This window comes from Phyllopteryx taeniolatus, chromosome 15 (genome assembly GCF_024500385.1).
Source record: "Phyllopteryx taeniolatus isolate TA_2022b chromosome 15, UOR_Ptae_1.2, whole genome shotgun sequence".
Lineage (NCBI taxonomy): Eukaryota > Metazoa > Chordata > Actinopteri > Syngnathiformes > Syngnathidae > Phyllopteryx > Phyllopteryx taeniolatus.
In genome coordinates this window covers 14,437,230-14,459,443 of record NC_084516.1, presented here as the reverse complement: position 1 = coordinate 14,459,443, position 22,214 = coordinate 14,437,230, and the positions used below count along the sequence as shown (strand labels likewise).

Genomic DNA, 22,214 nt, shown 5'->3' with positions numbered 1-22,214 from the left:
GTATTTGTTGCCGTTGCAGGAACGTCACTCTGTCGTACAGCAAGGACCCTCTACTATTATATGATTGTCTGATATGCTTTTGCCGTAAACTGCAATGTTATAAATACACATATAAAAGAAATCATTTGAAAACTAATTCAATACAGTTTTAGCAACTATCGTGCATTAAGAGCAGCGTAGATCAACGGAACTGCTTGGATTCTTTTTCCTGGCCATATTATGTGCTGGGGCAACACAGTGTATGAGTGGTTTAGCACACCTGCCTCACTGTTTTGAGGTTTTGCGCTCAAATCCCTGCTCTTGTTCTTCTCATGTTTGCGTGGGTTTTCTCTGGGTATTACGGCTTTCTCCCACATTCCAAAAACAGTGATGATTTTCTTCCGTCATTTGTGAAGACTTAGTTAAAATGTTAAAAAAAAAAACGGTACGTGTGTACCCCTCTCTCGTACAATTTATTCTGATTTGTTACTCTGTGAGTAATTTAATTTGGCACAATTTAATTTACCCGCAATATTTATCTTAAAAGACCATTTAGAGGCCAACCAACCTGATAATTTGATCTCCTCTGACACCGCCAATGTGCTGAGTGTCATCCAAACAGGTCGGCGTCAATAATAATTCCACCATGCATCTCCTAAAAAGGACGTCAATAAGAGAGTGGGCTGATGGAGACATACTCTGCTTTGGACACGCACACAGTTTGTGACTCAGCACAGTGCAATGGAGCAGCATACATAATGACCCCTCGTTTACGGCTGCAGTCAATTTAGGGATGATTAGCTCGCAATGGTGTCAAAATGTAGGCGTTATTGTTCTCCCTGTCACATCGTTTGTACTTTTGAGTCGTCACAAAATGTCTCCCCTCATCCTCAACTATCCCTTTTGTCCAACCCCTCGCTCCCAGGCTCCTGACCTGGCTGCAAACGCCTACATTACCCTCCCCCCATTACTCCCTCAAACCCATCCTTCAAAGCTCCATTGTGAGTGCTGGCTTCAGCAGCCTCTCCCACAGTAACGCAGGAGGCGCAGTAAAGGGAGGGGGGAAGCACCCACAGAATGTAAGTCTGGGAAACAAAACAGCACTGACTAATGCACGGGAGTCTCAAACGCTCCCCAAGCAGCTTATTGATTTCATCGGAGATGAAATGCTACTTCTCATTTTGTCTGGCCGATGTGTGTTTTGTTTGCATTTGTCGAAAGCGTGCTGACACTGCAGTTTGGGGAATAAACGCACATGGCACTAACTAGCATGTAAAGGAGGGTTGCGCTTTCTGTTGCGATTTATTGTGTGCGTATCGTAACATGTTCCAGAGCAGGATTTGCAGAGTCTTGTCAACGCAAGTCTTCGCATATACGTAAACTGCTAATGTCTCACAATGGTCCGGCATTCATGGTGACGCTAAATTAGAATTGGCCGACTCAAATGTCAGTAACCTCAAAAGTTACCTCTGACTAGTAACAATAATTACTAATACTGATAATTACCAATACTGGTAATTACAAATATGGATAAATACTGATACTGATAAATACAGATGCGATAACTACTGATACAGATAACAACAATAACAATACTGCTAGTTACAGACAACAATAACTACAGATAACGATAAGTACCAATATTGATTATTACCAATAGCTACAATTACTGATACTGATATCTTTGGGCGAAAGTACACCCTAAACTGGTCGCCAGCCAATCACAGGGCACATAGAAACAAACAACCATCCGCACTCGCATTCACACCTACGGGCAATTTAGAGTATTCAATGAACCTACCACGCATGTTTTTGGGATGTGGGAGGAAACCGGAGTGCCCGGAGAAAACCCACGCAGGCACGGGGGGAGAACATGCAAACTCCACACAGGCGGGGCCGGGATTGAACCCCGGTCCTCAGAACTGTGAGCCAGAAGTGCTAATCAGTCGTCCACCGTGGCGCCTACATTACTAATAATTAACAATAATAATAATTACAGATACTGATAATTAACAATAGTGATAATTACTTGTACTTATTACTAATGATTCACAATGCGATTAATGCCTCCACTAAGCGCTAAAGTGGGAAATATAATTATGATACACTGCTGAAAACAGCACAACCGGTTTCTATGTTTTACTTTGAAGAACCAGTTTAATTTTGGTGATAAAAGTAATTCATTTTCACATATCGCTATTTTCAGTCATTACAGGATTTTACACCATGAAGGAGCCTGTTAATTAACTCAGAAAAACAAACAAACACGGCTCAATTTTTCTGTTTGTGTCATACTTCGAGAGCCCGCTAACAAAGGTGGCGTTCCATGATTTTTTTTCACTTTTGTTTGAGGAATTCGTTTTGTTTTTTTCAGCATTTGAGTCATAATGGAATTAGGAATTGGAAACTTGGGTGCTGCTACTTTTTTTTATTTTTTTTTTTAACTCTATTTAGTGGAAAATATTTTCTCTTTTATACATCTAAGTTGTGATGCGACCATTCTCCCAGCCCAGAATCAAAAATGGAACATCCCGTCAGCTTACATCATTCTCTTTGAACCATGACCAAACAAATCACTTTTTTCCTTTCCCTTCATTGAAAAAAAAGCACCTTTCGTCTATTTAACTAAACTTGACATCCTGGCCTCATATACTTTGTCTGCTCAGCATTAAAAAAAAATAAAAAATTCAAGCATTTTCTGAATGAAAACCGCTTATCCTCACTAGGGTCGCGGACGTGCTGGAGCCCATCCCAGCTGTCGTCGGGCGAGAGGCGGGGTACACCCTGAACTGGTCGCCAGCCAATCGCAGGGAAAGGAAAATGCTGGACTTTTATCTGGAATTAATGCGCTGTCTTTAAACTGTAGAGATGTGTTGTCGCTTTAAATCTCGCACTTAATGCTGCTATGCACAAGCAAAATAAAGGCACATGTTCGCAAGAGTCAATCCACTTATGTAACCGTGCAGCCATGTTTATCTGATTGTTTGGAGTAATGCTGCAGTAAGACTTAAATGCCTTGTACTGTAGCTAGACGTGGTCCTCCTCAAGGATAGGAAACTTTAATAGTGATTATAATGAAGTTCCCCTGTATAGAAATACCATCGAATCGATATAATGAAAAACTCATTTAGGATTTATATGGAAAAGTTAGATGTGTAGGGTCTTATCTCCAAAAAGGAATAAAGTCTCCTCCATGCTGGAAGTCTAATAGAGAGTGGTACAAATGATGTCTTTAACAATGCCGGTGCACTGTGATTGTGTGGCTAAATGGAAGCATTTAAAATTCAGTTAATTGCGTACTCCTCATATAGTGAGATGGAACATTTTGAGATAATGTATAGAGTCAAAGTGAATCTTTGGTTCATCTTGATGTTGTGTTTAAGGGATATGAACAGCTGCAATAGTGAGGATAATGTGGATAGGATCCATTATTAACACTGTGCTGAAATACTGGATTTCAAAAGTCTTTTCCCCATAGACAACACTGGAAACTGAAGTAATCTGACTCAGCTCAAACTGTGGCCATCTAAAACCTTTTAACTGTACAGGCAATGCTTTGAAGGGGACATATGGAAAATGAACTCTTTAATGTCTTGTATTCAAATAGTTGGTTCTCCAGAGTGCATCTCCACCCATCCATCCATCCATCCATCCATCCATCCATACATCCCAGCTGACTTTGGGTGAGAGGCGGGGTATAACCTGAACTGGTCGCCAGCCAATTGCAGGGCAGATATAGACAAACAACCATTTACACTCACATTCACATCGAGGGACAATTTAGAGTCTCCAATTAACCTACCATGCGTGGTCTTTTTCGGAATGTGGCAGGAAACCAGAATACCTGGAGAAAAAACACACAGACAGACACGGGGAGAACATGCTAACTACACAGAGGAGGGCCAGAACCTACGACCACTGAACTGTGAGGCAGCTGTGCTAAACAGACGTGTACCGTTCCGTTTAATGTTCAAACTGATGAATGTTTTTTTTTTGTGTGTGCAAATATTCTCTCATTTGAATTTGATGCATGCAATGCGTTTCCAAAAAAGCTGGGACAGGCGCAAAAAAGACTGGCAAAGTTGAGGAATGCTCATAAAACACCTGTTTGGAACATACCACAGGTGAACATGTAATTGGGAACAAGTGGGTATCATGATTGGGTATAAAAGGAGCATCCCCGAAAGGTTAAGTTGTTCACAAGCAAGGATGGGGTGAGGTTCGCCGCTTTGTCAACACCTGCCTGAGAAAATAGTTCAACAGTTTAAGAACAACATTTCTCAACGTACAATTGTCAGGACTACGATTGGCTGGTGACCAGCTCAGGGTGTACCCCGCCTCCCATCTAAAGTCAGCTGGGATAGGCTCCAGCATGCCCGCGACCCTAGTGAGGATAAGTGGGACAGAAAATGGATGGATGGATGGACAATTGTAAGGATTTTGGGGATTTCATCATCTACAATCCATATCATCAAAAGATTGAGAGAATGTGGAGAAATCTCTCCAAGTCAGTGGCATGGCTGAAAACCAATATCGAATGCCCATGACGATCCCTCAGGTGGTAATTCATTAAAAACTGGCATCATTGTGTGAAGGACATTTCCACGTGGGCTCAGGAACACTTCTGAAAACCATTCTCAGTTTACACAGTTCATCGTTATAGCTACCATCGCAAGTTAAAACTATCATGCAACAGGAACGCCATATATCAACAGCACCCAGACACAGCGCCAGCTTCTCTGGGCACAAGCTCATCTGAGATGGACTGACGCAAAGTGGAAAAGTGTGCTGTGGTCTGACAAGTCCACATTTCAAATTGCTTTTGGAAATCATGTCTGTCGTGTCATCTGGTCCAAAGAGGAAAAAGACAGTATCTGTGATGGTATGGGTGTGTGTTAGTGCCCATGGCATGGCTAACTCTGTGAAGGTTTTGGAGCAACATATGCTGCCATCCAAGCAATGTTCACATTCTGCATGTGCTACAACAGCGTGGCTTCATAGTAAAAGAGTGCAAGTACTAGACTGGCCTGCCAGCTGTCCAGATCTGTCTCCCATTGAAAATGTGTGGTGCATTGTGAAGTGCAAAATATGACAAAAAAAGACCCCATACTGTTGAGCCACTGAAGTTCTACATCAAGCAAGAATGGGAAATAATTTCACCTACAAAGCTATGACAATTAGTGTCCTGTTTCCAAACGCTTATTGAATGTTGTTAAATGGAAAGGTGATGTAATACTATATTTAACATGCCCCTGTACCAGCTTTTTTTGGAATGTGTTGCAGGCATCAAATTCAAAATGGCTGAATATTTGCAACAACAACAACAACAAAAACACACACACACAAAGTTTATCAGCTTGAAAATTAAATGTCTTTGTGGTGTATTCAATTGAATATAGGTTTTGCAAATCATTGTATTCTGTTTTTAGTAACATTTTACACAAAGTCCCAACTTCATTGGCAATGGGGTTTGTATTAACTGTTCTATGTTCATCATCATTCCTGTTTTCCTGGGTGGTATTACTTTTCTGTGGTGATCACGAAGAAATCAATAAAGCAAATAGGAGTTTATCCTGTCTTTAGCCCTATTGTACTAAGAAGCCAGGACAGATGTGCAAATACGTAACATCTGCTATGTTGAATGTTTCCATTTCCTGTTCTACAGTATGGTCATCATCACAGCTTTCCTCATTATTACTGGTAGCTTTCTGTAGTGCCTTTACAAAAAAAGCCAAACGAAATGAAAAACCAGAGTTTATCCTATCATGTTTTGGGGTGATTTCTACATGTGCTTGGGTGGTGAGTCTCCTCACATTAAGAAGTAAAGCTAACTTTGCGCCATACATTACGTTCTCGGAATTGAGCCATTTTATACAGAGAAGCTGCAGGGCAGAGATGCACATAGCATCTGATACTGTACGTTGCATGTATCCATTTCCTGTTCTATGGTCATCATCACAGTTTTCCTCAATATTACTGGTAGCCTTCTGTAGTGCCATCACAAAAAAAGCCAACGAAAAAGCAAAACAGGAGTTAATCCTGTCATGTTTTTTTTTCTTTTTCTAGAAAATTGCATTCAGATATGAGATGTATCCAAATTGTATTTTGAGGCTGCACTATAACGTCACTACATCGACATAACTCTAACTGTATTGTTTTTTTTTTCCAGTGCTAAGTCTCCATCTGCAAGCATGCTGAACAACCAACATGATTATGTGTAAACGTTTATGTAATATTTTGTATCCATTCATTTTACCTGTTTTTATATAGGCTATTTTGCCAGCACACCGACAGACCTATTTACTATCGCATACATCATTGCCGTATAAACTCTTACCTTCGTAAGCTTGGTTTAATGGTGAAGCGTGTTCCCTGCAGCACTTTCACATGAAGCATGAAAGCGCACTCCTGAATTATTCAGCAACGCAAGGTCAAAGCCACTGAATCCTCTTTAGTGATCTTTTTGTTTTTTTATCTCTGTTTTTTTAATATGGAGGATTTGTTGTGACACCCCAAAAATATGACTGACTCCCAGCAACACAACAATAATCACCCCAACCGGCATCCATAATAATACACGTGGAGGCATTCCTATTGTATTGTATTGTATTGTACCTGTGTAAGCACTATGGAAGGTACAGTAGTACAGTAGTAGTGGTAATGCTACTGTACCATAAGAGAAAACAATACATTATGAGACTTTTCCAATGATATCAGTGGTATCACGATACAGCGATAGTAGCACTAATTAGTATACTGATACCTGACATTATCTATGTAACTACATTTGTATATAGTTGTCTTAAACATAAAGGGTTCAGAACATTGAATATGAAAAAAATATACATTATATAATGATAAAGCTCCATACTTTGCCAACGATACCAGTGGTATCTTGATACAGCCATCACGCCATAATTGATGTACGACTTTATTTGGTGATTTTTTGTTTTGTTTTTGTTTAAGCAGCATTATGGAAAATGTAATATATGTCAGAGAACAAGCATATTAGTTTGACATTTTGGCAACGATACCAGTGGTATCACGATACAGCGATTCCACCATTATTGATGTAAGAAAACGTAGTGTTCGAAAATACTTAAGCAGCCTTATGCAAAACCTAATAGTACGATACATAGCAATATGTTGCCAACGAAAGCAATCGCGAGTTATTGCATGATTATTGATGTAAGAAAATGTTTCATGTACTATACTGTTTAAGCCATATTACGCAGAACGTAATAGTGGGAGAATTTCCTACACACGTATTTGCTGTTTTTGTGTTCAGGCCACAGCCCTGTTTAATAGGAAAGCAGTGCTTTGCCACCATCATGTGGAATGCAGAGACAATTATAAACCTTTTTTTGTCATGGTCATCCATTACTCGTCGGTTTTCGCTATTCGCGTTAGGGCTCGATCCCTAACCCCCGCCAATAGTGGGGCAACACTGTATTGATATTTCGTCCTGCCTCATCTTGACAGTACATGTGAGACAATCCTAAGATTAACACCCTACTGGAAGGTCAAAATTGTCATCAAGTATAGATACTGGGCTGATATTGATAATTGATGCTGGTACATCGGCACAGTATCGTAACAGACAACGATATGAGACATCGTGCTATTGATATTTTGTCCTGCCCCTTTTTGACACTAAATGTAGAGGAATACTGAGACACATTATATTGCAATGTCAAAATCGTCAGGAAATGTTGATACTCGGCCGATATCATCAATATTTGATGATGGCATAATGATACAGTATCCTAACAGACAACGCTACAGGACGTATCGTTATTTTGTCCCGCCCCTTGTTGACAGTACTTCGGTGGGGAAGCTGAGATTCACAACATATTTGAAGGACAAAATTATCATAAAGTGTGGCTATCTGGTCAATAATCAATATTTGATGCATATCGATATTGTACCATTAGAATTTCAAAGAGGGTTATATGTGGTTTTCCCACCACCACCTGCACTAGAAACACGCAGATCAACATGAAAACACACTATGAATACAATACCGTCCACTTTACGAGCACACACTCTGAGAGGGATCTGGGACATCCCCCTCCTGCCCTGCTCAAGTCCACTGATATTCTGCATAATGCACAAGGTATGCAGCTGACTTGTGTGTGTGAGAGAGAGAGACAGTGACGGGGTGGGGGAACAAACTCTGCATGCGGGCCTGCACAGAATTGAGCTCCTGTTTTGAAGAGCATCATCTAGCCATCCATCCATCGCTCTATCTAGCAGCCATTTGCATGTCGGCATCAAATATGCAAGAGAATTAGCGCTAAAGGGAAAAATATGGCGTTCCATATTGATTTCTTTGGTGAAGGGATGGGATTAAATAGCAAATAGCAGTGCTTGATGCCATGCAGTAACACATTCCGACAGCCTTGTTTTGGCTTTACGGTGCGGATGAATTTAAGCAATGAAATACTCTTGTTGTAAAAAATTCTATGGCTAATTTGAATAGAGACTGATAGAATTTATTAATGTATTCTTTTTTTCCACTTGACCTTCTGTTGTGGTTGAGAATTGTTTGGTGTGTGCATGCAATGGTCTTACCATTCCGTGCCAGCTGATGACGAAGCCAGTCCAGTTCAAAACATCCTGACGGGAAGCATTGCGGTGTTCATGGCTGCGAGATCCCGAAAATGGGAGATGGAGACCACTTAAAAAATATGTATGAAAAATTAATACAATGATTAAAAAAAGCAAAAATCAAGAAGTGGAGATTCGGTGATGCTGATTCACGCTCCCCCGGTTCACCGACACCTTGCAACCATTGTGCTGCAAGATGCTGGCTGTACCATTGTGCACCGACCGGCAGGGTAGGGAAGGAGGGAGAGAGGGAGGGGAGGAAGGGAGAGGGAGAGGGAGAGGGAGAGGGGAGTAGTTGCCATGGCAACCGGATAGGAGCTGACGTGACGTCAAAGCCGAGCAGAGCGGGAGAGGGAGGAGGGGATTGAGTGCTAGACTGCTACCATTCAGTTACTATCTATCAATCTATCTATAATCGATAGAGAATCGCTCTCTCTCGCTCTCTCTCTCCCGCTATCTATCTATCTATCTATCTATCTATCCAGCTATCTGTTTATTTCCTAGTGTTATTTATGTGTTATGGAATGCAATTGAATCACTGCTCTCTATTAAATATTCATCCATTTTCTGTACCGCTTATCCTCACAAGGGTCGTGGGCGTGCTGGAGCCTATCCCAGCTATCTTCGGGCGAGAGGCGCAGTACACCCTGAACTGGTCGCCAGTCAATCGCAGGGCACATCTAAGCAAACAACCATTTGCACTCACAGTCACACCTATGGGCAATTTAGAGTCTTCAATCAACCTACCACGCATGTTTTTGGGATGTGGGAGGAAACCAGAGTACCCGGAGAAAACTCACGCAGGTACGGGGAGAACATGCAAACTCCACACAGGCGAGGCCGGGATTTGAACCGTGAACTTCAGCTTTACAGATGCCACATCTCGTTAAACTCCCTCCTAAACTTTAGCTTTAAACCTGTCTATTTAAGCTTCACTGTAAACATAACGCTTCAAACTCCACCCTACACGTCAGGTTCACAATTACCTTGTCGTGTTCAACTCCACTCTTAACATCATCTTTACAGATACCATGTCTCTTTAAAGTCCACCATACACTTCAGATTTACAAATACCGCGTCTTGTTAAACGCCACCGTAAACATCAATTTTACTGATACCATCTCTTTAATTACCACACTAAACAGTAGCTTTACAGTTACCACATCTCTTTAAACCGACCTTAAACTTCAGTTTTACAGATTCCGTGTCTGCTCTGCAGGTGTTGTGTGTTGTGTTGTGGTAAAGACATCTAGCACGAAACATCCAACTCTGACAAGGCAGAGATTGCTTGGATATGCTGTGATGCGTTAACCAGCATTTTTGGCAACTTGGTCTAACAATCCAAACTAATATTAACAATTAAATAGCTTCAACACCCTTTTTCTTCAACATTTTTTTCAAGAATGACATCATTTGCACTCCACACCGCTTGCCCACCTCTTACACATCCACTCACAAAGCTGCCCTGGATAAACCATTTGATTGGCTGACGAGTATCACATGGGAGGAGTTACAATAAAAGTACGTATATGTAGTTCCTGCTTGCATACAATTAACAAACATAATGACCAGAAAATTTGAGCAGGTTTAAATAAGACCAAGGGCTCTATTTTCATAGACAGCGCATCTGCAGTGCTGTGGAAGATCCAGCAGATTCAGATTTTCATTCAAGCGCAAGGCTCGCTGCACATTTGCCAATTTGGCAGACCGGTCTGCTCCAAGATGTACATTCCAGTCCAGCTGTCTTGTGACCTTGGAAAGGACAATTTGGTAGGGGAAAGTCCGTGGCGCACCCTGCCCACTTAACAGATCCGCAGGGCTGCATTGGTCTACGAAATTACCAACACCGGTCTAACCTTCCCCTGGCGCACAGTTGTGCTACTCGCCGCACCAGTATTTCACGGCGTTCATGAAAATAGGGCCCTAAGACTCAATACTACAACTGTGTAGTTAAGGGGTTCCGGATCCGGACCCAAGTCCGCCTATTGAGGACCCCTGAATGACCTGATCTGCTACATGAATCCAATCAGATTACAGCTTTATAAGAATGTGCTGTATTAGCAACTGCACTGTCTGGATCCAGACTTCTCTGCAGTGAGATAAGCTGCTTACAAAAAGTAGTAAAAGCAGAGCTTGCCTGACGTTAGTGTGGGCGTTATGCACAAATGCTGCGTAGATGTGCCGTCCAGGTTACAGCAACACTTTAAAAACAGTGTGTGTACACAAGGTGTTCACAAAGAGAGAAGAGGCCAAAAGTCATCTAAAAATGCCATGACACTTAATTACCAGGTGACATATTTCAAAGCCAACAAAAATGATCTCCAGGGAATATTTACTCCAGGGACTTCCCGGTTCAGGGAAACTGCAGGATGACATCCCCGCGGGCAGACCGAACCCACCTCCCAGCATGGACACTCCCATGAGTAAAACTTGAAAGACTACAAGACAATGAGACAGGATGAAAACTGAAAGATAATAGGAGATAGATACGAGATGCAGCCCTCATCCCTCCTTATTTGCTAATGGGCCAATGGGGAGTCTGACTTTTGTTACCATGATGACCGAGGGCTTTCGTCATCATCTCGCCAGCAAGTGCATGCGGAGCAACGGGCTGGATCTCACTGGCAAGTGTGTCTTGTTCCAGCCAACAAAACTCAGTGCAGCTCTGTTTACCTTTTGCCATTGACATGTTAGCAGGGGTGCAGTGCCTATGGGGGGTGTGGGTGTTTCTGCAAAATGGTGCCTCCACATAACAACATTTCACTAAGTCTAGTTAGGCCGTTGCTTGAAAGTGGCTCTGTATCTTCATCCATCCTAGATTATCGCGCCATGGGCAGAGAAAGTTGTTTTAGGTCCGTTTTTAATGTACAGTAAATTAAGTGCAGAACACCTTGCTCACGGACACATGTTCAGAAATAAGCAGATAACCAAACATTTACAGTGGTACCAAGACTTACAAGTGCCCCAACCTTTTTAAGTTATCAGCCGTCCCTTGGTCGACGTCGTTGCTTTGTTTTGCTGATTTTGTTTATATGTGTATTTTTCTATGTATTTTTTGCATTTTCTTTTATTATCATTATTATCATTTTACAATACAATGCTACTTTTCTTGATTAAAATAACATTATGGTGGATTTTTGGAAGCTAGAATTTTTTTTATTGCATTTCAATTAATTTCAATGGGGAAATTCGATTCGATACACATGTAATTTAAATTCCGAACTTCACGGAATGAAAAACTAAATCAAGGCACCATTGTACTGAGTTATTTGATTTCATACTTGTTGTTTCAAATGCCACCCTACACGTCAGGTTTACAATTACCCTTAACATCAGCTTTACAAAATACACTGTCTTGTTGAATGACACCCTAAACATCAGCTTTACAGATACCACTTTAGATACCACATCTTGTAAAGGCAACTATTAGTAAACAAGCCATTTATCTAAAATGTACATTTTCCATGTAATCTTTAAACTGCTGTTATATCCCGTCTCATTCTTTGTATATTATTTTTTTTGTGTAAAATTAGGTGCATGTCAAATTTTACCACGTTTCAGAAAACATGAAACAAGGACTGAACAAATTATTTATTATTATTATGGGAATTCGTACGTTAACCTCATGCACAAGAGGAACTGACCAAACAGTTTTATATGATTGGTGCTATTTTCTTGAGGGATTATAACAAATTAGATTGAATAAAAAAATACAAATATACATACATTCATACGTTCATGAAATAAATAAATAAATACATAAAAAGTCACCCTTTTGTATTATGGCGACTGGGTGTAATGAGGTATACCAAACTCTAGATGGCGACAAGCCGCAGCATTACTCGTGCGGTGTGGCGCAAGCCAGGAAGGAAGTACTCGGCATTCAATCGCTTCCTGATTGCCTCGCTGTCACTGAGCTCCTTTAAAATGGAAGGAATAAACGCTGATTTTTATTTTTTTTTGTGTAAAAAAAAAAATACCGTTGAAATGACAAAATAATCATATAAATGTGAGATTTATGACTGTAGCGTGTAATGTGACAGTTACCTCCACGGCGTATGTGTGTCGCCATGGCGACACTTAAACGGACCGGGAGGGCCAATGGAGGACCGCGACAGAGGTGTCTGGTTACTGCCGGTCAGCCCACGCGAGCTAGGCGAAGGGAGGGGTTAGTTTAGTCCGCTTGTTTCCACCAGCAGTTATGGTAACTTGGCTGGCTGTGAGCGGGTGACGCGAAAACACACGGCTCGTTGAAAGTTTGTTGCAGCGAAGGTGAACTGGGGAACCGGGAGCCACACGTTGAGCGGGATATACCTAAATAGCAAGCCGACGAGAGCAACCTGTTACCCGTTTGCTTGCCTGCCCTTCTCGCTCCCCAAAATGTTGCTTTGTGGATGGGATGGCGTCTCGTCTGCGCACTCGTAGCCCCACCGGAGAAGCAACTTTAGCCACCCGAGTGTCTTCTTTTTACCGCTTCTGTTCTTAGGTAAGTTTTTTTTTTCCCCCCATTTTCAATTTTCAGCTACCGGTACCTTTCCCGGAACGCGCTTCCCAACTTTTTTTTTTCTTTTTACTGAAGCGTCTTGCTAGCTGCTGTCGTGCTAATGGGAGTATGAGTGATTCTACGATGAGGGGATATTTTGGACTTTCATATTAATTAAAAAAATAATAGAAACGTGGGAGCAAGGTGATTTTGGTCAAATAGTACGTTGTCGTTTACAAAGAATGGGGAATGAAATATGGAAATGAACACTTTGTAAGATAGTTTTTAAACTTGACCCATTGGGGAAAATTAAGGATTTTTTTCAACAACAACAAAAAAAACCAACAATTACAGTCTGGGGATTTTTAAGGAAGGAGGAGGCTTGAAAATATCCCCCTCCCCCTTCTTTAGAATTAAACAATCCATTGCCATTCAACTGGTACAATTGCCAAGGTCAGAGTTCACAAGTGTTTGGAATAGTTGTCAGCCAGACAGAAGGATGCTTCTGATGGACGTTCCCGTCTTGAGTGCTCTCGCAGATGGTGAAGGTTGGATTTGTGGGGGGGGAAGAGGGGGTGCGCATTATGGCAACCCTGTGATTAGTGAAAATGAAGTGCTTGAGCTCGCGAGCGAAAACGGAAAAGAAGTTACGGATGTGTAGGAAAAAATAAATCCTGACATCCGTAACCTAAATGTTCTACTCCTGAATAAGGCCACAACATTCTTGGACTAACACGCTATACAATATCAAAGAGTAGCTCTCCATCCATATAGCGCTTTTTCATTTTTCATTCATTTAAATTCGTCCCAGGTGAGCTGGCTAAAAAATAATTAATTATATTTAAAAAAGTCAGCTTAGCCCTCTATGGCCTCATTTGTACCTCTAATTAGATTTTCAAGAAACCACCGCCCCCAAGGAAAAACAACAAGTCAGAGAAAAGGTGTGACTAGTGAGGTGTCAGTCATTTGCCATGTACTCGCAGGCACCCCCCCCCCCCCCCCACAGCCTCACGCCGACTTGTTTCAATGGGTGTTCACAAGCTTTAGCCGATTAGCAACAAAAGTTAAAAAGAAGGAATTGAGACTGACAGATCCTGAGACAAAACAAGGGTGAACACAGAAGCTACCTTTCAAGAGGTGGAGGGGTCACAGGCAGCTGAGAGGGTTCAGAACCAACACAGAATTAGCAACATTTCTGCTGAACAGGGAAGTTTGTCAAGCTTGCATTGACGGGGTATATCCGATCTGTGTCATTATGATACACTCCTTTTGGTCGCTACCCAATACATATATTTTTTTAATCCTCATTTGAAAGAGGCCTGATTCTGATCTGAAGTTAGCACTTTTTTCCCCTTTATTCACATTGCAGTTACATATATTATTGCCACTTGAGAGCACAAAAAAAATTGCAAAATATGGGAATTGCATCCCTTGAATCATGCTGTGTCAATCCAGCCCAATGAAAGCGCATGTACAAGCAGGTAGGCTGTGACGAATACGAACCAGCTTGCGGTCTTTCCTTTTTTATTTCTCTGAGTCACCACTTCTTTCTTCTTTTTTTTTTTTTCTTAAATTCCCGCTACTGTTTTCTCCACAAGAGCCCTGACCTCACAAGACACAGCTGTGCATACTCTTAGCAACAGAAAGTGAAATGTAGAAAGGGCTGTTTATTCATAAGGGCGGCCATTCTTGAATTCCCCTCATGCGCCTATTTCGGCCGCTTGTATTATGAAAACAGTCTTTGCATCATCTTCTGGAAGCCTCCGTCTTCATTGCATGTTCTGCATCCAACGTCCCGCCGTGCTTCGTTCCGTCCCTCTCACAAAAGCGGTTCACTCTGAGTTTGTTCTTGTTTTCCTGTCCCGGGCCAGTTTCAGGAGGAGTTTCACCTCAGCAAATATCTTTCCCAGCCGAGACCGCACTTCTGACATCTAGAGGATATGAACACATTTCCTCTCCAGTCTGATGTGTTAAGAAATGTGTTTTGGGACATTAGTATGGAATTCAGTGTTGCTTTCTGGCAAAATTAGAGGAATGAACAACAGTTAAAAAACACGTTTTGGGTATAAGTGACAAAAAGTTAAATGGCTTGTTTTCAAATCCATCTGTAGGTTGAAGCTGTCACGGGCAGGAAGGTGGGAAGAAAGTAAAAGCTTCACGATAAGTAAGGGGTAAAAGGCGCTATCACGTTTCTAGGATTAGTTTCATTTAAGTCCTTGTGAACATGGCCAAGCATCTGAAAGCAGCACACTAAGGGGCCATTTACACTAAGACTTTTTAACAAACAATTGGATAATAATAATAACAATGTAATTTTGTGAGCCTGAAAACACAAACCTTTTAAAACTGCGTTCCTGGCTTCACTTCCATGAATATATAGTTCTTCATACGTCTTTGGGATTATTCAGAATTCTGTCTCATGCCAATCATTTGAGGCAAAATGGACTGCAAAACTTGCTTGCAACCTGCAGAGGCGTTGTTGATTCAGTTGCAACGACTTTACTGTCTAAAAGAAGAAGAACGTGATTGTCAACTAATGCCGACGGAAGCTTCTGTCTTGTTGTATGAGTTCTTGGACATTGTTGTTCCTGGCTCGTCTAGGTTCCAATCCGATATTAGCGCTGCAGATCCCAACCCAAAGCTTCCCGGACCTCCATCCATCCATCCATTTTCTACCGCTTATCCGAGGTCGGGTCGTGGGGGCAGTAGCTTTAGCAGGGACGCACAGACTTCCTTCTCCCCAGCCACTTCATCCAGCTCTTCCGAGGCGTTCCCAGGCCAGCCGAGAGACGTAGTCTTTCCAGTGTGTCCTGGGTCATCCCCGGGGTCTGCTCCCGGTGGGACGTGCTCGGAACACCTCACCAGGGAGGTGTCCGGGAGGCATCAGAATCAGATCCCCCCCCAGCCACCTCATCTGGCTCCTCTCGATGTGGAGGAGCAGTGGCTCTACTCTGAGATCCTCCCGGATGACCGAGCTTCTCACCCTATCTCTAAAAGAGAGCGTGAACACCCTGCGGAGGAAACTCATTTTGGCCGCTTGTATCTGGGATTCTTGTTCTTTCAGTCATGACCACAGCTCGTGACCATAGGTGAGGGGAGGAACATAGATGGACTAGTAAATTGAGAGATTCGCCTTTCGGCTTTGCTCGTTCTTTACCACAACGGACCGATACAAAGTCCACATCACTGCAGACGCTGCACCGACCCGCCTGTCGATCTCCCGTTCCATTCGACCCTCACTCATGAACAAGACCCCAAGATACTTGAACTCCTCCACTTGGAGCAGGATCTCATCCCCGACCTGGAGAGGGCAGGCCACCCTTTTCCGACTGAGGACCATGGTCTCAGATTGGAGGTGCTGATTCTCATCCCAGCTGCTTCACACTCTGCTACGAACCGCTCCAGCCACGACAGCCACGGCTCCGGTCGGCCGCGTCAGCACTGGAGGAACATGGTCCACTCAGACTCGATGTTACCCGCCTCCCCTGGAACATGAGCAAAGTTCTGTCGGAGGTGGGAGTTGAAACGCCTTCTGACAGGGGATTCTGCAAGACCTTCCCAGCAGACCCTCAAGATACGTTTGGGCCTGCCACGTCGGACCGGCATCTTCCCAGCGGGAGCGCTCTCCAGCACCCCCTCTAAGGACTCCAAAAAGGGTGGTTACTCTGAACTGCTGTTTGGTGTATAGGCACAAACAACAGTCAGGACCTGTCCCCCCACCTGAAGGCGGAGGCAGGCTACCCCCTCGTCCACCGGGTTGAACCCCAACGTACAGGTGCCGAGCCGGGGGGCAAGAAGTATACCCACACCTTCTCGGCCCCTCTCACCGTGGGCAACTCTAGAGTGGAAGAAAGTCCAAACCCTCTCAAGAGGACTGGTACCAGAGCCCAAGCCGTGTGTGGAGGCGAGTCCGACTATATCTAGTCGGAACTTCTCAACCTCACACACCAGCTCGGGCTCCTTCCCTGCCAGAGAGGTGACATTCCACGTCCCTAGAGCCTGCTTCTGTAGCCGGGGATCGGATCGCCAAGGTCTCTGCCTTTGGCCACCGCCCAGCTCACAGTGTACCCGACCCCTATGGCCCCTCCCACAGGTGGTGAGCCCATGGGAAGGGGGACCCATGTTACCCTTTTGCCCCCATGGGTGCAGGCGCTCCGGAGGGGCGCCCCAGTGACCCGTGTCCGGGGAAGGGAAACCTCAATCTATTAATATTTTTCATCATAGGAGTCTTTTAGCTGTGCTTTGTCTGGTCCCTCACCTAGGACCTGTTTGCCTTCGGTGACCCTACCAGGGGCGAAGCCCCAGACAACTTGGCTCCTAGGATCATTGGGACACACAAACACCTCCACCACGATAAGGTAACGGCTTCCAGGAGGTGCTTCCCGGACCTCTCAAATGTATTACCCCATAAGCAGGGTCTTCTTTTTGACCCGTTTAATTACCCCATTTCTGACTTGAGACAGTACATGTAGTCCAAATACACAATGGTGCTTCAAAAGTTTTTATTTTAAAATTCCTTTATCCGAAGTGAAATGTTTTTGAAAACTATAGCATCACAGTGTTTGAGCATATAGCTACGATTGCAAATTGATTAATTGATCATTAAGAATTTCATCTGTAGTGCATAACTGATTGTCGATTTAATTGTCTTGAAACATTTGAGGCAAAATGGAGTGCACTATGCAGTCTTAACTTTCAGGGCGTCCTCATTTTATGACAGAGTTGCGTTCCTGCGGAGGCGGCCTAACCCGAATTTGTACTTAAGTCTAAACGTACCACAGTTTGTAGCTTAGGCACCACCAACATGGTTCCCACTGGCACCAAGTAGCCCATTAACTGTTTATAAAAATGGCTCACCAATGAGATGTCTAATATTGTTTTTGTTTCTATGCTAAAAAAAAGAATAGAACAAAACTATAAAATACTTTAAAACTTACCAGTGAGCTGCATCTAACTTTTTTTTTCATTGGTGTTAATTTGGAAATGACAATATTTAAAAATTTAAACTAGCATAGTTCAAAGGTCGGTATTGTAGCACATGACCAAACCATAGAGTTCATGGAGAAAAGCTAACAGGGGCAATGATGATGAAGAGATGACTCAGCGCCAACTAATTTGAGAACATTTTATTTCAAAAGTGTGTAACAAACTGGTAGCCCTTCACCTTATTTACGACCAAGAAGTTGCTTTCAGTTTCAAAAAGGTTGATGAATCCTGGTCTAGCGCTTACCCATGCTAACACACAGTAAATATTTTTTTCCCTTATAAAAACACTTAAAAATATTAATATAAAACTCAACTGAAAATTAGTATGTCGGTCACTGAGCGTGAACATTCTTACACCGCTGCAAAAACTAGTTCATTGCGCACAGTTGATAACCTCGAAACATCGTATGTTGAGACCATCGTAACCGAGGACCCCTGTATTTTTTTTTTTGCCTAATAGGGGTACAACAATGACTTCAGCTATGGGAAGTTGAGCTACATCCATGCCATGCACCCGTAGGCTGTATTATTCTACTCAGTATGATTTATAGCATGGAATCAGGAGAGATTCTCCTATCTGCTTCATAATTTTAAAACTAAAATAATTTTTCATCTCCATCAAGCAAATCGATGTAGTTAAATGGTCCTCCTGTGTGGGGCATCGTTACTGTGCAAATTTGTCTACAAAATTTGGCTACAAAAAAGTAGCATTATGGGAAGAGTTTGAGAATAGCAGGAACCCTCTAAGTGGGTCAGCAGACTGATTAGAGGTGGGTATATGTGTGAAACAACCTCTTTTCTCTAAATCCTGCTTTGGAGAAAAGAGTTAATGAGTACCCCCGTAATAGGCCTGCCATGTTTATGCAGGAATGCAGGTTATCCATTCTCTTGCGCAAGCGAGAAAAGCGAGAGGGAAGTGGCTTCCTTGCCATCTCGCTCATTAGCCGTGAGAATGGTGAGCGCTTCTGTGAAGACTGATTGTTTCGTGGCCCTTGTTGTTTCAACGCAGTGGAATGTTTTTATCCGCACTCGGGCCGCAGTGCGGGTCAGCTCCACTCTCATTGGACTACAGCCCTGCTCATGATTGAAGGGGAGATTTGGAAGCTTTACCACTGCGTTAATGCTGCGTTTTCTTTACTATCACAAAGGTCAGAGCTAAACTAGTCTTATGTTAGGTAAGCTAGTAAGCCTGGTTAAAAAAAAAAACAACAAAAAAAAAACAAGTTCACATACAGGGGGTCCACGGTACCAACATACGATGTTTCGAGGTTGGCAATTTGGTGGGATTATTTTGCTTCTTTGCTATCACCGAAACAAAGAAAAAGCGAAACATACATGAGGTAATCCTTTTGATGCTCACTGAGCTGAAGTCTCTAAAGATTTGTTGAAGTGTTGCGGGTTTTGCTGGTCTCCTGAGATTTGGTAAAGTCTTATGAATTGATATATAAATTCTCCTGAGATTTGTTGAAGATTATCAGAAGTGCTGTGAGATTTGCTGAACTTTAAAATTTTGAGAGATTTCTGGAGACTTCATAGTCTTGTAAGATTTGCTTGTCGGCTAATATTTGTAAGTTTTGCAAGAGTTGCTGAAGTCTTTTTGGAGTGATTGACATTTTGTAAAATATGCTGAACTCTACTGAGATTTGATAATGTCTCTTCAGATTTGTTGAAGCTGTGCAAGATTTGCTGGTTTTGTGAGATTTGCTGAGGTCTTGTAAGATTTGCTAACGTCTCATAAGATTTCTGAAGTCTCGTGAGATTTGCTGCTGTCTCGTTAATGTGCACAAGTCTCATGAGATTTGTTGAGGTCTTGTGCAATTTGCTGAGGTCTTGGGAGATTTGTCCCATGAGATTTGCTGGTCTTATGTGATTTTGTAATGTCTTATGATATTTTCTGTGGTCTCGTGAGGTTTATCATCAGAATCAGAATCATGTTTATTTGCCAAGTATGTCTAAAAAAAACACAAGGAATTTGTCTCCGGTAGTTGGAGCCGCTCTAGTACGACAACAATTGACAACAGTCAATTGACAGAGAACACTTTTGAGACATAAAGACATTTGAGAAAAACAGTCACTCAGCAATAAAGGGTTGCTAGTTATCTGGTAATGCTGGTACATTTAAAAAAAAAAAAAATATATATATATATATTTTTTTTTTTTGGGCAATTGTGCAAAAAGATGCAGAGTCCTCTAGCACTTAGAGCAGTTCGAATGACTAATATTGCATGAGATTTGCAGACGCCTCACAAGGTTTTCAGGAGTCTCGTGAGAGATGCAGAGGCCTCACAAGGCTTTCTTGTGGGATTGTTTGGAGTGTCCTCATATTTGTTGAAGTTTTGCAATGTTTAATGAGGTCTGGTGTGACGTTATGTGCGATTGTGGTTCAAACTGTGACTTGAGTGGTTCATCTTCCAAAACTATATTTTTATTTAATGATCCAACATCTGCTTGTGGTCATTCTATTTCCAGTGTTTTTAATAAGACTGCAACTTGCGCTAAGTGTACAGATTCCTTCGTTCCTTCCTTACATATTATACCACAAAGCTGAAGAAAAAGAATGCAGCTTTTTTGCCATAAAAATCACCTATGCTGTCAATCTCTGCTTGTACAGGGAAGATGCATGTGTCGCTAGCAGAAGCCTTGGAGGTCCGAGGAGGTCCACTCCAGGAGGAGGAGGTCTGGGCGGTGTTGAGCCAGAGTGCAGAGAGCCTCCAGGAGCTCTTTCACAAAGGTATGAACTATAAACGTGCAAATTCGAGCCAGGAGATATGTCTTTATTGCATATCTTAATCTCAGTACTCGCACTTGGGTTGAGTCGGTGCCACCATTTAAACCTCACTATTTGTTGAGTTGTATGTGGTCCATAATACTGTTGACCACACAGTTTTAGCCTTCATTCTCTTATCTCTCTTGAGTCAGCACAAGTTTTTGTAGTCCTCTACCTGCTTCGTTTGCAGCCGGTTTCACAAACCCCTAGATTTTTTATGCAAATGGATTCCCGTCAAGGCTGCTGCAGCAAACCACTTCAAGTAAAATTATCGAGGCAATGCAAAAAAACACATAATTTCATTTGAGCATCATGTTTTTGTTGACTTAGAAATTTACTTGAGTAACTGAAAGTATCCCTGAATCTAATATTTTTTGTAATATGTCATTCTGTAAATAAAACTCTCTATTGTATGTTATTATTGTATATTAGAATACAATACTTTGTATAGAATAAATAAAATATATTTAAAAAATTAATAAATAAGCTGTCAACCTTCATAATGCGCCACACATTTTCAATGGGAGACAGGTCTGGACTGCAGGCAGGCCAGTCTAGTACCTGCACTCTTTTACTACGAAGCCACGCTGTTGTAACACGTGCAAAATGTGGTTTTGCATGGTCTAGCTGAAATAAGCAGGGGTGTCCTACCTTTTGATGATATGGACCGTAGATGATGAAATCCCTAAATTCCTTGAAATTGTACGTTGACAAATATTGTCCTTAAACTGTTCGACTATTTTCTCACGCGCTTGTTCACAAAGAGGTGAACCTCGCCCCATCTTTGCTTGTGAATGACTGAGCAATTCAGGGAACCTCCTTTTATACCCAATCATGGCACCCAACTGTTCCCAATTAGCCTGTTCACCTGTGGGATGTTCCAAACAGGTGTTGGATGAGCATCCCTCAACTTTCTTTTTTGCTACCTGTCCCAGCTTTTTTTTGGAACATGTTGCAGCCATAAAATTCCAAGTTACTGATTATTTGCTAAAAACAATAAAGTTTATCAGTTTGAACATTAAATATATTGTCTTTGTAGCGTATTCAATTAAATATAGCTTGACCATGGTTTGCAAATCATTGTATATTCTGTTTTTATTTATGTTTAACACAATGTCCCAACTTCATTGGAATTGGGGTTGTATATTTAGTGAGGAAAACGGTGATGGTTGAAATACTTATTTCAGCTGCTGTACATGCAAGGCCAATTTACAATTCTTGTTGGGGAAGGAGCCAGACCTTTGTGACATCAGAGGCTTTGCGGGTTGCCTCTCGTCATCTCAGGGTGGATCTCTTGGTAGCAATTCATACACTACACTGTGTGTATGTGGTACATGGACAGATCACCAAACACTAATTTCACACTCTGTTGAGTGGGCTGGCACTCCA

General features: G+C 42.2%; 2 protein-coding genes across 14 annotated transcripts in view; one reads left to right on the top strand and one right to left on the bottom strand.

Moving 5' to 3' along the window:
* Positions 1–8,818, bottom strand: part of mapk10 (mitogen-activated protein kinase 10) — a 38,039-nt gene extending 29,221 nt beyond the window's left edge. For all 9 annotated transcript variants that reach the window (XR_009792166.1, XM_061800263.1, XM_061800264.1 and 6 more), the window contains exon 1: positions 8,554–8,818. Coding sequence is in view for 7 of the 9 variants with exons in the window: in XM_061800264.1 (XP_061656248.1) it covers positions 8,554–8,556 (3 nt within the window). In the remaining 2 variants the exon portion in view is untranslated. The remainder of the gene's footprint in view (positions 1–8,553) is intronic.
* A 3,888-nt stretch (positions 8,819–12,706) lies between these two features.
* The window catches only part of ptpn13 (protein tyrosine phosphatase non-receptor type 13), an 81,683-nt gene continuing 72,175 nt past the window's right edge, over positions 12,707–22,214 (top strand). For 3 of the 5 annotated variants that reach the window (XR_009784520.1, XM_061747248.1, XM_061747246.1), the window contains exons 1-2: positions 12,707–13,075; positions 20,670–20,789. Coding sequence is in view for 4 of the 5 variants with exons in the window: in XM_061747248.1 (XP_061603232.1) it covers positions 20,675–20,789 (115 nt within the window). In the remaining variant the exon portion in view is untranslated. Of the gene's footprint in view, positions 13,076–17,334; positions 17,431–20,669; positions 20,790–22,214 lie in introns of all 5 variants that reach the window. The other 2 variants (XM_061747247.1, XM_061747249.1) reach the window with 2 other exon arrangements.